Below are 15907 nucleotides of genomic sequence, written 5' to 3' on the forward strand. Positions count from 1 at the left end.
AGATACTGTGTAATGTGGACCACTAGATACTGTGTAATGTGGACCACTAGATACTGTGTAATGTGGACCACTAGATACTGTGTAATGTGGACCACTAGATACTGTGTAATGTGGACCACTAGATACTGTGTAATGTGGACCACTAGATACTGTGTAATGTGGACCACTAGATACTGTGTAATGTGGACCACTAGATACTGTGTAATGTGGACCACTAGATACTGTGTAATGTGGACCACTAGTTACTGTGTAATGTGGACCACTAGATACTGTGTAATGTGGACCACTAGATACTGTGTAATGTGGACCACTAGATACTGTGTAATGTGGACCACTAGATACTGTGTAATGTGGACCACTAGATACTGTGTAATGTGGACCACTAGATACTGTGTAATGTGGACCACTAGTTACTGTGTAATGTGGACCACTAGATACTGTGTAATGTGGACCACTAGATACTGTGTAATGTGGACCACTAGATACTGTGTAATGTGGACCACTAGATACTGTGTAATGTGGACCACTAGTTACTGTGTAATGTGGACCACTAGATACTGTGTAATGTGGACCACTAGTTACTGTGTAATGTGGACCACTAGTTACTGTGTAATGTGGACCACTAGTTACACCGTGGTCCTCTAGCTCAGCTGGTAGAGCACGGCGCTTGTAACGCCAAGGTAGTGGGTTCGATCCCCGGGACCACCCATACACAAAAAATATGCTAAATGGCATATTATTATTATTATTATTATTATTATTACTGTGTAATGTGGAGTAATTACATTCTGCCCAGTGAAGAAGATAGAGTTAATAACTGTATGGCATTAAGGGTGACATCACTTTAAAGTGTTTATGTAGGCTTTGAACATGCTGTACTTGACCCCTCTGAAACATGACCTGAAGAGGTCTGTACTGGAGGTGTGTGTGTGTGCGCCCCCGTCCGTCCGTCCATATTCCACCTGCCTTCTACACATAGTCTGTCCAGTTTAGAGTTGTCCCCAATACTAAAGGTGCAGAGATGATATCACATCTCTCTAGCAATTAAACTATTATTAAAACTCCCCCACTGGCTTCCCCGCTCTCTGTTTTTAAACTGCTCTCTGACGTCTTCTCCCTCCCTCTCTCCTCCTCTGTCAGGATCTTTGGGGGCCTGGTGATGGATGTAAGAAGAAAAGCTCCGTTCCTGTGGAGAGATATTAGGGATGCTCTGAGCCTGCAGTGCCTGGCCTCTGTACTGTTCCTCTACTGCGCCTGCATGTCCCCTGTCATCACTTTCGGAGGCCTGCTGGGCGAGGCCACCAAGGGAAACATTGTGAGTGATGTCACCAAAAAACTAATGGGAAATATTGTGTATTTGTCAACAGTTATTGATGAGTTTGTGATAGAAATGTTTAATTACTCACCATCTTTGTCTAATCTCCCCTCCATTCCACTCCCTCTGTCTCTCTCCTCTCTCGCTCCCTTCCACACCCAGAGTGCGATCGAGTCGTTGTTCGGGGCGTCTCTGACGGGCGTGGCCTTCTCCATGTTTGCGGGCCAGCCACTCACCATCCTGGGCAGCACTGGGCCAGTCCTGGTCTTTGAGAAGATCCTCTTCAAATTCTGCAGGTGAGCGTCCAGGCTACTGCTGGAGCCGTGTCCCAACTGTCTCAAGCACCTCCTCAGGGTTCGTATGGTCATGGAAATCCTGGAAAAGGCATAGAATTTTTAAATGGTGTTTTCCAGGTCTGGGAAAGTTTTGGAAAATGATCAAATCTGAAAATGTTTTTCAAACGTCATGGGAAAATTAATTTCTGTTAATGTAATTGTTTTAGGCACAGTTTTTAAGTATTTTATAAATAAATAAAAAATCGACATATCAGCCAGGATCGGAATGACACTAGCGCATCGGTGTTTGCGAGCATCACCTGCATAGTGCTAGACTAGTGGGCCGTTGCTCAAGAAGAGAGAGACTGTCGGACATTGCAGAAGCAGGTAGGCCTAGCCTATAAAATATGAGACAACAGATTAACTAGGTAGACAATTCAAAATATGTCTTGTATCCTCTAGTTAACTGTTTAGCTATTATTAGCATGTATTAATGTTTTAAAATATTTGTAGCCTACTATAGCCATTTGATCTTTTGATATATTGAATGAGCTAATTATTTCAAAAGGCATAAAATATATTTGTTTGTAATGTTTTACGTCAAGGGTGGTCAACCATCCTCCAGGAGAGCTAATGAGAGTGCAGGCTTTAATTCCTCTAACAACACATATTTTAGGAATGAGCTGCTGAACCGAACCTTGATAAACTGACTGAGATGTGTTTGAGCAGGGCTTGATCAAAATCCTGCACACCCAGCAGCTCTCCAGACTGAGGGTTGACCACAAGTGTTTTATACAGTTGCCTAACAGGGATTCTACTTTGTGGGGGGTTAAGTGCCTTGCACAACGACAGGAGATGGTACATGGGATGATAGAGCAGCCTCCCAGTGTTGATACCACATTACGCTGACTTTTTTATACATGCATAGAGACACCGCCAATTGTTGGTCATGGAAATTTTGATAAAAGTCATGGAGAAGTCATGAAATTCCATGTGTCAAAATGTGTATGAACCCTGCCTCTTTCTCTCCTTTTCTTTCCTTCTCATGTCTCCTTTCCCTCCTAAGAACACCTTCTCTTGTCTCCTTTCCCTCCTAAGAACACCTTCTCTTGTCTCCTTTCCCTCCTAAGAACACCTTCTCTTGTCTCCTTTCCCTCCTAAGAACACCTTCTCTTGTCTCCTTTCCCTCCTAAGAACACCTTCTCTTTGCTCCTTTCCCTCCTAAGAACACCTTCTCTTGACTCCTTTCCTTCTTGTCTCCTTTCCTTCTTTCATCTGGAAGGATTTGATGAGCAATATGATGGAAACCTATCCAGCCCAGCACTAAAACATCAGATTCAACTGTGGTCAACAACTTGAAAGTCTGTCCACATTGTAAGGCTACAGGGCTGGTGGGCCATCCCACTGTAAACCAGATCTGGAAATGGTGTTACTATAGCGCCATCTGCTGGTAAGGAGAAGACTGACACCTACACTCAACTGAAATGGAAGAGGACCAACCGTCTGTAATGAAATTGCGGTGTATTATGGTATTAGGCCCTAGTGTTCAAAGAGGAAAGATCATCCCAAGAGTTAAGATAAATTATCTTTAATCTACTGGAAAATAACTTATGTTCCCACTGGAGGTAAAATAGTCATAAACGCCCAGTCTAATATGCGGAATAAGCAGTCGTTCACCTCAATGTTATTTTTAATTCAGTCAATGATTTAACAACAGTTGAAAACAGTGGAAAACAATGCTACTGTGTATGTACACCTATGTCTCTGGCTGCTCTGGCATGGGGAAGAGGAGGGATGAAGATATATGTCTCTGGCTGCTCTGGCATGGGGAAGAGGAGGGATGAAGATCTATGTCTCTGGCTGCTCTGGCATGGGGAAGAGGAGGGATGAAGATCTATGTCTCTGGCTGCTCTGGCATGGGGAAGAGGAGGAAACCGCTGAAGGTGCTGTGGTGGTTGTCGTTGTCCCAGACCTGGGTGTTGGCCCACAGCACCATTTGCAGACTGTCTCCCTCCTCCAGCAGTAGAGCTGCTCCATAAGACGCCGTGTCGCTGCCCTCGCCGGACAGATTCTCGTGAGCAGCCAGAATGACTTGGCCACCGTGCTTATACAGCATGGAGCTCAGGGTGAAGTCCGTGGGACCGTTGGCCGTGAACCGGATGTAGTAGACTCCACGAATCAGGGCCGTGAATTCACCTGAGAGAACAGGGTTGTTTTTAACAGGGGAAGAATGAGGAGAGGGTTCAAGTGTGTGTGTGTGTGTGTGTGTGTGTGTGTATTACCTGTCTCTACGTTGTATGCACCACCAACATTTGTCAAGACCTTTTTGTAGACCAGCTTTTTGTTGAAGTTGCCTGTCTTTTGGAGTCCATCGCCTCCCAGTGATGCCGCGAACGCCACCTTAGGAATGTCTGTGGAATGCACATTTCATTCATTTATCAACACAATATTCCAAATCACACACCAGTGGTTCTCATTGTCTATGCGTCTACGCATGTGTGCAACCTCACCACATTCTTATCAGTTACAACACTCCACAGAACCGATGATGCATCTTTCTCACCTTTCAGTGCCTGCAGCTCTTTCTCCATGGATTCCATTCTCTCTTTCATAGCTAGAAACAATGAGAATACACTCACTTTCATTGTACAGAGATCTTTCTTTATACACACTCCCTCTCTTCCACTACACATGCATAGTGGCATTTCAGGCTTACACACACACACACACACACACACACACACACACAACCTAAATCGTCACAGCATAATTCATGTTTCCCAGGTCCATCTTACCGAGCACGCTGGCTGTTAGGTCAGACTTTTCCTTCAGCTCTGCCACAGTGTCCATGATCTGTCTGAACATGGAGGGTCCCCCCGGTGGGCTGAGCTGTGACCGACAGAGACAGGCAGGCCAGGGCCAGCAGTGGAAGGCTGCAGGGTGCCATTATCTCTCCCCTCTGTGTGTGTGATCAAAAGGGTCAGAGAGAAGAGGAAGACTGTAACCGGGTCCACTCTCCTGGGCTCTTTATAGAGACACACACACACACACACACACACACACACTGATGTTGCAAGCAAACAGATTCCCTGAGTCATTGCTTTTTCTAAACCTATTGCCGTTCTTCTATAAGGTAAATAGTGTATGTCTCCCCCCAGTATGGAAATCCAGACCTTGTTTACCTGGTCATGGTTCAAGGGTTGTTACTTATTCAGTTTTAGGATTCCTACTTCTGTAAGTTTGAAATTATTTCTCCTTTTTGTGACATATCAGGGTTGTGTAAGACCAATGCCAGTACTTTAAGTTGTCCATATTAGTTGTTTTAGTATTGTGTGTGGGTCTCCCTAACCCTCTGTCTCCCTCTCCCCTTGTCCAGTGACTATGACCTGTCCTACCTGTCCTTGAGGACCAGCATCGGCCTGTGGACGGCCTTCCTGTGCCTCGTCCTGGTTGCCACGGACGCCAGCTCCCTGGTCTGTTACATCACCCGCTTCACGGAGGAAGCCTTCGCAGCGCTCATTTGCATCATCTTCATCTATGAGGCCCTGGAGAAGCTGGTTCACCTGGGAGAACTCTACCCCATCAACATGAACAATGAGCTGAACAACCTCACCTTCTACACGTAAGAACACTGAGCTACAACCTCACCTTCTACACATAAGAACACTGAGCTACAACCTCACCTTCTACACGTAAGAACACTGAGCTACAACCTCACCTTCTACACATAAGAACACTGAGCTACAACCTCACCTTCTACACGTAAGAACACTGAGCTACAACCTCACCTTCTATATGTAAGAACACTGAGCTACAACCTCACCTTCTATATGTAAGAACACTGAGCTACAACCTCACCTTCTATATGTAAGAACACTGAGCTACAACCTCACCTTCTATATGTAAGAACACTGAGCTACAACCTCACCTTCTATATGTAAGAACACTGAGCTACAACCTCACCTTCTACACATAAGAACACTGAGCTACAACCTCACCTTCTACACATAAGAACACTGAGCTACAACCTCACCTTCTATATGTAAGAACACTGAGCTACAACCTTCTACATAGTTCAAAGGAAGTGTACTCTGCACATCCAAACTACCACAGGTGTTTAGTTAGAAGGTCAGTTCTAGAAGGTGAACGGTGTAGAGGTTAATGTTCCGTCTCTGTCTCAGGTGTCAATGTTCTCCGCCGGTTAATGCCACGCCTGAGATCCAGCAGGTCTGGAACCACAGCCAGGTCGCACCAGAATCAATTTCTTGGACCCAACTGGATGTCACAGTAAGTGGTGTGTGCAGGGGCGCAACATGTCCCCCCCCCCCACCCGATGTTCTGAAATTACATTTTTGTCCCGCCCAGTTTTATCATTGAATGTGATACAAAACTAGGCAAAGGTGTGCTTTAGGACCATGCGGACGCCGCCGAGCGGTAGGGTAGGCTGTTTGGAGTGTTTATTCTACTGGATAAAACATTTAAAAATAATGATGTCCCCTCCCCCACTTCTAAAACCAAAGTTGCACCCCTGGGTGTGTGTGTGTTTGCGTGCACGTGCTTATGGGGGGCGTCCATGGTACATTTTTATTGTTGTAATCTGTCTCGTACTGTTTTCCCATTTCAATAGTAAAATGTATTGATGTTTTCATGCATGGACATAACATTTATTTGGATTTTGACAACCCTCAACTCTCCCTTCCCCCGGTCTCTGTGTTGTAGGAGTGTTCTAGGCTGCGTGGGGAGTTAGTTGGGCCAGCCTGCAGCCACCACGGTCCCTACATCCCTGACGTCCTCTTCTGGTCCGTCATCCTTTTCTTCACCACCTTCTTCCTCTCCTCCTTCCTCAAGCAGTTCAAGACCAAGCTCTACTTTCCCACCAAGGTTTGGCATTAGAGTAGGAATGGTGTGTGTCTGTCAGGGTTGTTTACTAGTGAGTTTAGGCCCGTACCACCCTGCTCTTTCCCTTCGTTTGATCCTCTATACTTGAACCTTTACCTCGTTCTCACTCTCGGTCCTTCTGTGTTCCAGGTACGGTCGACCATCAGTGACTTTGCGGTCTTCCTGACCATCATGATCCTGGTCCTGGTAGACTACCTGGTGGGCATTCCCTCCCCCAAACTGAGTGTGCCTGACCGCTTTGAGGTACGTATTGGTTTCAAACAGTTAACTCTGAATTTTGTTTAGTTCGGGGCTTTAAATTGTTTTAAACTGTAAAAAAAAAAATCTAAATGGTTATATCTGAATATCTCAGATATTGGAAAAGGGTCCATTGAGAATTGCATACAGTACTCCTAGATACTGCTATTATTATTAGGGTGTTAGGTGACACGACAAACAATGGACGCTATGCGAGAATTGTAAAAAATAAGACTACATGTCAATGTGGTCATCAAAATACATCATAAATCATTTGAAAACATTAACATGGCAATTGTTAACCATGTCTAAAAATCACAATACTGAATGTGACATTTACGGGGTATAAGCCCAAATGTAAAGCAAGTGCCATGCTAAGAACGTTCAAATCTGTGGGACAGCCCATCTTGTGAATCCCGCGAAATCGGTGTGTTCATATTTGCTCTTGGTGGAAGGTATTCCTCAACCTATCAGAGTAAGATCGATGTTACATTGTATTGCTAAGAAGTATTGGAAAGTCCTGACTGTGTTTCATGGTCATCGGATGTATTTTCACTGAAATGTAAGTTAAAACGTTTTTCGCTTCGCTTCTGTCATTCAGCTGATTTCAGAGACATGGAAAAAAACATTGCAGGTTACAAAGTAGAGCTTCGTAGCTATGTTTATGGGTTGTCAGGGATTGGTCCAAATTAATGTTTTGCCGCCCCCATTTCCATGATTGCTAGCTGTGTGGGAATGCATGACTCAGTTTGCTGAGGCATTGAGCCATGTGAGAGGCAGCACTGCTCAGCAGTGGCTGTAATGTGCCAGTGGCAAATTTTGTGATTGGTTTTATTCTTTCAAGTAAAAACTCAGTGGCTACAGCCCGACAATCGATGAAAAACATAGTTAAATACCAGTGAATTAAAAATGTCCCATCTATCTTTCTATGCCTAGGCTAATTATTTTCTGCAGTTTATCTTCCCATCACCAAAGTAACTCATCAACACCAAGAATAACATTACAATGTAACCTAACTCCAGTGTAGGCCTACCTTTTTAGAAGTAAGCCATGTTATTACACTAGTAGCCTTCTGTGTTACAGTTCAGACTTAGTGTGTGTGTTGGTGGGGGTGCTGTGTGAGTATGAGGATGCTGAGAAGTGTTTGTCTATGTTAGGCTGAGTGTTGGGGTGGGTGTGTTAAGTATCTAATTTGCATAAAGTAATATAAAAAGTTGTATTATAATTTCATAAATGGTTTCAAATTGTTACTGTTTGCATAAAGCATTAAAATGTGTTAATAATATGACCACCCTACCTTCAATTATTGGGCTTAAATTACTGTAATTATGTATTCCTGCTAAATGACTAAAATGTAAAAAGAAATGTATTCCGTATTGCCTAATTAGCATACAGTGAGGGGAAAAAAGTATTTGATCTCCCTGCTGATTTTGTACGTTTGCCCACTGACAAAGACATGATCAGTCTATAATTTTAATGGTTTATTTGAACAGTGAGAGACAGAATAACAACAACAAAATCCAGAAAACGCATGTCAAAAATGTTATAAATTGATTTGCATTTTAATGAGGGAAATAAGTATTTGACCCCTCTGCAAAACATGACTTAGTACTTGGTGGCAAAACCCTTGTTGGCATTCACAGAGGTCAGACGTTTCTTGTAGTTGCCCACCAGGTTTGCACACATCTCAGGAGGGATTTTGTCCCACTCCTCTTTGCAGATCTTCTCCAAGTCATTAAGGTTTCGAGGCTGACGTTTGGCAACTCGAACCTTCAGCTCCCTCCACAGATTTTCTATGGGATTAAGGTCTGGAGACTGGCTAGGCCACTCCAGGACCTTAATGTGCTTCTTCTTGAGCCACTCCTTTGTTGCCTTGGCGGTGTGTTTTGGGTCATTGTCATGCTGGAATACCCATCCACAACCCATTTTTAATGCCCTGGCTGAGGGAAGGAGGTTCTCACCCAAGATTTGACGGTACATGGCCCCGTCCATCGTCCCTTTGATGTGGTGAAGTTGTCCTGTCCCCTTAGCAGAAAAACACCCCCAAAGCATAATGTTTCCACCTCCATGTTTGACGGTGGGGATGGTGTTCTTGGGGTCATAGGCAGCATTCCTCCTCCTCCAAACACGGCGAGTTGAGTTGATGCCAAAGAGCTCCATTTTGGTCTCATCTGACCACAACACTTTCACCCAGTTCTCCTCTGAATCATTCAGATGTTCATTGGCAAACTTCAGACGGGCCTGTATATGTGCTTTCTTGAGCAGGGGGACCTTGCGGGCGCTGCAGGATTTCAGTCCTTCACGGCGTAGTGTGTTACCAATTGTTTTCTTGGTGACTATGGTCCCAGCTGCCTTGAGATCATTGACAAGATCCTCCCGTGTAGTTCTGGGCTGATTCCTCACAGTTCTCATGATCATTGCAACTCCACAAGGTGAGATCTTGCATGGAGCCCCAGGCCGAGGGAGATTGACAGTTCTTTTGTGTTTCTGCCATTTGCGAATAATCGCACCAACTGTTGTTACCTTCTCACCAAGCTGCTTGGCGATGGTCTTGTAGCCCATTCCAGCCTTGTAGGTCTACAATCTTGTCCCTGACATCCTTGGAGACCTCTTTGGTCTTGGCCATGGTGGAGAGTTTGGAATCTGATTGATTGCTTCTGTGGACAGGTGTTTTTTATACAGGTAACAAGCTGAGATTAGGAGCACTCCCTTTAAGAGTAATCTTTGATTGAGAGGGGGTCAAATAACTCATTAAAATGCAAATCATTTTATAACATTTTTGACATGCGTTTTTCTGGATATTTTGTTGTTTTTCTGTCTCTCACTGTTCAAATAAACCTACCATTTAAAATTATAGACTGATCATTTCTTTGTCAGTGGGCAAACGTACAAAATCAGCAGGGGATCAAATACTTTTTTCTCTCACTATATTAAGTGCCTAATTTGCGTAATATAGCTTTTTACTTTTATTTGAATAATCTCTGTGTTCTACATCAGTCCTGAAAATGTCATTACAGTAGCTAGGTTTCCGTGGCGGCAGATTTTCATGCAAATATTCAAAAATCTGCAAAAGAAAATACGCACATTTTCCCACCAGTGGTGTTTGATGTGCGTGATGACGTAGTGCACACAAAATGTACCTTTTCCTTTTCATGTTCCGAATACAAATCTAAAGTTCAATGTGTTTCCATCGCATTTTCAACTCTACCGGTAGTTTTTCACAGAAACTGTCGCGTTAAATAGCAAATGTGCCTACTCTGGTCTTCGCACGTGTGCTCCAGCCAACAGCTCTGATACAGTATGGAAGGTAGTATTTGATACACCGCCGATTTTGCAGGTTTTCCTACATACAAAGCATGTAGAGGTCTGTAATTTTTATCATAGGTACACTTCAACTGTGAGAGACGGAATCTAAAACAAAAATCCAGAAAATCATATTGTATGATTTTTAAGTAATTAATTTGCATTTTATTGCATGACATAAGTATTTGATACATCAGAAAAGCAGAACTTAATATTTGGTACAGAAACCTTTGTTTGCAATTACAGAGATCATACGTTTCCTGTAGGTCTTGACCAGGTTTGCACACACTGCAGCAGGGATTTTGGCCCACTCCTCCATACAGACCTTCTCCAGATCCTTCAGGTTTCGGGGCTGTCGCTGGGCAATACGGACTTTCAGCTCCCTCCAAAGATTTTCTATTGGGTTCAGGTTTGGAGACTGGCTAGGCCACTCCAGGACCTTGAGATGCTTCTTACGGAGCCACTCCTTAGTTGCCCTGGCTGTGTGTTTCGGGTCGTTGTCATGCTGGAAGACCCAGCCACGACCCATCTTCAATGCTCTTACTGAGGGAAGGAGGTTGTTGGCTCAGTAAGACCTCTACATGCTTTGTAAGTAGGAAAACCTGCAAAATCGGCAGTGTATCAAATACTTGTTCTCCCCAAAGTATGAGAGCAAGACCTGTTTTTATTTGCCAAACATTGACCATCATGTCACCAGAATAAGACCCCCGCTATTTATTGGAAATGAGCATCAAGCTCCTCACCGTGCACTTTCACCAACTTGTGAAGTTCATCCTAACTTATTTCATCTGTAGCCTAATAAACTGCATGGTTTCCTGAGTCGTAGTGGGAGGACCACACACCATCTCATCGCGACTCCCAAGTTTACTTCGATATGACGATTATTATTTAAAAATTTGCACAGAAACACGTTTCCACCCCCATTTCTCGCATAATTAATTTTACCGAAACAAAAAGATCCCACCATGTCGAACGAACAAATTATCTGTCGGCATTTATAAAATTGTACCAAAACTGTATAACACTAAAACCAAAGTTTCATTTAGTCCCCTAACAGCCTGCTATTATACTGTACGTCAGGTTACCAACTAGATCAGTTAGGTGTATGTGCCAAGTTCACTAAACTATAACAGGCAGGAGCCTGTGTGTGTCTTTGTGCTTATCTGGGTCAGAGTAGTTAGTTTAAAGTATTTGTGTTGGGGCTCTAACAAACCTTGACACTCTGAATAGATAAAGAATGTCCTATATAGACTAGATAAGATAAATAATCATGTCCTGATTATCAATGGATTTGATTGAGTGAGATCAAGGTAAGGAAAATATTAACTCATTTATTTTGTCAACTTCCAGTTATAAAAAAAGAGAAACCTGGATAGCACTGGCCTAATTTTAGAGTATTATCAACTTGTTATTAGAGACTCTCTGGTTTACTGTATGTGTTGTGACGTTCTTTCCTGACCATGCCTGCTCCTCTAGCCCACATCTAAGAACCGTGGCTGGCTGATCTCCCCGCTGGGTACCAACCCCTGGTGGACCATGCTGGCTGCAGCCATCCCTGCCCTGCTCTGCACAATCCTCATCTTCATGGACCAACAGATCACCGCCGTCATCATCAACAGGAAGGAGCACAAACTCAAGGTGAGAGACAAAGACTAGAAGACAGAAACTAATATGTAGAGAGCGAGAGGGGTTGTGACAGAGGAAGACAGGCTGATATTTAGAGAGAGGGGGGGTCTACTTGAACCATGACCAGGTACACAAGGTCTGGATTTCCAGACTGGGGTGAGGCCAACACTATTTACCTTAAATAACAATGATAGGTTTAGAAAAATCAATGATTTGCTTTCAACATCTGCGTGCGTTTCGAGAGAGTTTGAGCTTGGGAGATACTAGTATCATGGACATCCTTTGCTCTGTATTGTGTCCTGGTTGGCCTCTCCTGACTGTCTCACCCCCTCCCTGGTTGGCCTCTCTCCTGACTGTGCCCCCCCCATCTAACAGAAAGGCTGTGGCTACCACCTGGATCTTCTGGTGGTGTCTGTGATGCTGGGGGTGTGCTCCATCATGGGCCTGCCCTGGTTCGTAGCAGCCACTGTGCTCTCCATCTCCCACGTCAACAGTCTGAAGCTGGAGTCTGAGTGCTCGGCCCCCGGGGAACAGCCCAAGTTCCTGGGGATCAGAGAGCAGAGGGTCACCAGCTTCATGATCTTCATCCTCATGGGCTGCTCCGTCTTCATGACCTCTGTGCTCAAGGTGAGATGAGACTCTGTTATAGACTGGTAGGATGTTCCAAATCAAGATGAGACTCTGTTATAGGGATCATTCTTGAATTGCGGTGGTAAATGCTGTCCCTTGACTTTGGTACCATGTAGAAAGACTAAAATGACATTTTTATATATATTTTAATGAGGGAAATAAGTATTTGACCCCCTCTCAATCAAAGATTTCTGGCTCCCAGGTGTCTTTTATACAGGTAACGAGCTGAGATTAGGGGCACACTCTTAAAGGGAGTGCTCCTAATCTCAGTTTTTTACCTGTATAAAAGACACCTGTCCACAGAAGCAATCAATCAATCAGATTCCAAACTCTCCACCATGGCCAAGACCAAAGAGCTCTCCAAGGATGTCAGGGACAAGATTGTAGACCTACACAAGGCTGGAATGGGCTACAAGACCATCGCCAAGCAGCTTGGTGAGAAGGTGACAACAGTTGGTGCGATTATTCGCAAATGGCAGAAACACAAAATAACTGTCAATCTCCCTCGCCGGGGCCCATGAGTCTCTCGTGGAGTTGCAATGATCATGAGAACGGTGAGGAATCAGGCCATAACTACACGGGAGGATCTTGTCAATGATCTCAAGGCAGCTGGGACCATAGTCACCAAGAAAACAATTGGTAACACACTACGCCGTGAAGGACTGAAATCCTGCAGCGCCCGCGAGGTCCCCCTGCTCAAGAAAGCACATATACATGCCCGTCTGAAGTTTGCCAATGAACATCTGAATGATTCAGAGGAGAACTGGGTGAAAGTGTTGTGGTCAGATGAGACCAAAATGGAGCTCTTTGGCATCAACTCAACTCGCCGTGTTTGGAGGAGGAGGAATGCTGCCTATGACCCCAAGAACACCATCCCCACCGTGAAATGGAAACATTATGCTTTGGGTGTTTTTCTGCTAAGGGGACAGGACAACTTCACCGCATCAAAGGGACGATGGACGGGGCCATGTACCGTCAAATCTTGAGTGAGAACCTCCTTCCCTCAGCCAGGGCATTGAAAATGGGTTGTGGATGGGTATTCCAGCATGACATTGACCCAAAACACACGGCCAAAGCAACAAAGGAGTGGCGCAAGAAGAAGCACATTAAGGTCCTGGAGTGGCCTAGCCAGTCTCCAGACCTTAATCCCATAGAAAATCTGTGGAGGGAGCTGAAGGTTCGAGTTGCCAAACGTCAGCCTCGAAACCTTAATGACTTGGAGAAGATCTGCAAAGAGGAGTGGGACAAAATCCCTCCTGAGATGTGTGCAAACCTGGTGGCCAACTACAAGAAACGTCTGACCTCTGTGATTGCCAACAAGGGTTTTGCCATCAAGTACTAAGTCATGTTTTGCAGAGGGGTCAAATACTTATTTCCCTCATTAAAATGCAAATAATTTTATAAAATTTTTGACATGCGTTTTTCTGGATTCTTATTTTTTTAATTCTGTCTCACTGTTCAAATAAACCTACCATTAAACTTATAGACTGATCATTTCTTTGTCAGTGGGCAAACGTACAAAATCAGCAGGGGATCAAATACTTTTTTCCCTCACTATATATATATATATATATATTAGTTTTGTTTTTTTACTAGTATATTGTGTTTCCCTCAGTTTTGTCATTGGTGTTACCACCTTGAAAATCACTGATTTATTAAGATATACAGTTGAAGTTGGAAGTTTACATACACCTTAGCCAAATACATTTAAACTCAGTTTCTCACAATTCCTGACATTTAATCCTAGTAAAAATTCCCTGTCTTAATTCAGTTAGGATCACCACTTTATTTTAAGAATGTGAAATGTCAGAATAATAGTGATTTATTTAAGCTTTTATTTCTTTCATCACATTCTCAGTGGGTCAGAAGTTTACATACACTCAATTAGTATTTGGTAGCATTGCCTTTAAATTGTTTAACTTGGGTCAAACGTTTCGGGTAGCCTTCCACAAGCTTCCCACAATAAGTTGGGTGAATTTTGTCCCATTCCTCCTGACAGAGCTGGTGTAACTGAGTCAGGTTTGTAGGCCTCCTTGCTCGCACACGCCTTTTCAGTTCTGCCCACAAATCTTCTATAGGATTGAGGTCAGGGCTTTGTGATGGCCACTCCAATACCTTGACTTTGTTGTCCTTAAGCCATTATGCCACAACTTTGGAAGTATGCTTGGGGTCATTGTCCATTTGGAAGACCCATTTGCGACCAAGCTTTAACTTCCTGACTGTCTTGAGACGTTGCTTCAATATATCCACATAATTTTCCTTCCTCATGATGCCGTCTATTTTGTGAAGTGCACCAGTCCCTCCTGCAGCAAAGCACCCCCACACCTTGATGCTGCCACCCCCGTGCTTCACGGTTGGGATGTTGTTCTTCGGCTTGCAAGCATCCCCCTTTTTCCTCCAAACATAACGATTTTCATTATGGCCAAACAGTTCTACAGTTCTATTTTCGGTATGACTGCTGCGTGGTCCCATGGTACAGATGAACGTGGTACCTTCAGGCGTTTGGAAATTGCTCCCAAGGATGAACCAGACTTGTGGAGTTCAAAAAATAATAATAATAATTCTGAGGTCTTGGCTGATTTCTTTTGATTTTCCCATGATGTCAAGCAAAGAGGCACTGAGTTTGAAGGTAGGCCTTGAAATACATCCACAGGTACACCTCCAATTGACTCAAATTATGTCAATTAGCCTATCAGAAGTTTTTTAAGCAATTACATCATTTTCTGGAATTTTCCAAGCTGTTTTAAGGCAGAGTCAACTTAGTGTATGTAAACTTCTGAGTTCACTATAAGTGAAATAATATGTCTGTAAACATTTGTTGGAAAAATGACTTGTGTCATGCACAAAGTAGATGTCCAAACCGACTTGCCAAAACTATAGTTTGTTAACAAGAAATTTGTGGAGTGGTTGAAAAACGAGTTTTAATGACTTCAACCTAAGTGTATGTAAACTTCCGACTTCAACTGTACAAGGACATTGAGCATTCCCTCTAGTGGCAAACTGCTATCAGGGGAGTGGTCTATATTCAAGAAAATTATTAGCCAATCGCACACACCCTTTTAGTATTATTGGTGTTACTACTCCAACTGGTGGCACAATGTTATCATAATGGTAAAAAATATTTAAAGTCATTAGTTTATTTAGAATTTTTTCCAAAATGCCATGCCCAAATGCCACCTTAATTCAAGAACAATCCATAGCCTAGAAGCTGGTGTCCAATTCTAAATCAAATCCTCAACATCCTTTCACTGTTTTGGAACATAATTTCCTTTCGATACCAAAAAGTGATGAGGAAAGGGAAGTATTATTTAGCACACTAGTGGTTTGTGGGTAAAGAAATTAGAAAAAGTTTAAAAAAAAAGTAGCTTCTGTCCCCTGTGTTGTCTTTCTAGTTCATGCCTATGCCAGTCCTAAAACGTAGCTTCTGTCCCCTGTGTTGTCTTTCTAGTTAATCCCTATGCCAGTCCTCTACGGGGTGTTTCTCTACATGGGTGTGTCCTCACTCAAAGGCATCCAGGTCAGTCTGTGTGGTGTTATGCCATGTGATCAGTGAGGTAGGTTTGCACTGCAGTGTCGTCTCCCCCCCCCAGTTGTTTGATGCCATGTGTTTGATGCCATTCCA

The 15907-nt window shown here is 43.6% G+C and overlaps 1 protein-coding gene and 1 pseudogene across 1 annotated transcript in view; one reads left to right on the plus strand and one right to left on the minus strand.

Annotated features, from left to right (window-relative positions):
• Nucleotides 1–15907, plus strand: part of LOC121543266 (sodium-driven chloride bicarbonate exchanger-like) — a 54605-nt gene that overhangs the window by 33682 nt on the left and 5016 nt on the right. Inside the window, exons 14-22 of the mRNA XM_045223191.1 lie at nucleotides 1141–1315; nucleotides 1478–1611; nucleotides 4967–5212; nucleotides 5772–5877; nucleotides 6310–6471; nucleotides 6619–6732; nucleotides 11506–11667; nucleotides 12031–12282; nucleotides 15734–15802. Coding sequence (XP_045079126.1) covers nucleotides 1141–1315; nucleotides 1478–1611; nucleotides 4967–5212; nucleotides 5772–5877; nucleotides 6310–6471; nucleotides 6619–6732; nucleotides 11506–11667; nucleotides 12031–12282; nucleotides 15734–15802 — 1420 coding nt within the window. The remainder of the gene's footprint in view (nucleotides 1–1140; nucleotides 1316–1477; nucleotides 1612–4966; nucleotides 5213–5771; nucleotides 5878–6309; nucleotides 6472–6618; nucleotides 6733–11505; nucleotides 11668–12030; nucleotides 12283–15733; nucleotides 15803–15907) is intronic.
• LOC123491638 lies at nucleotides 2618–4940 on the minus strand (annotated as a pseudogene).

The sequence above is a fragment of the Coregonus clupeaformis genome, chromosome 10 (genome assembly GCF_020615455.1).
Source record: "Coregonus clupeaformis isolate EN_2021a chromosome 10, ASM2061545v1, whole genome shotgun sequence".
Classification (NCBI taxonomy): domain Eukaryota; kingdom Metazoa; phylum Chordata; class Actinopteri; order Salmoniformes; family Salmonidae; genus Coregonus; species Coregonus clupeaformis.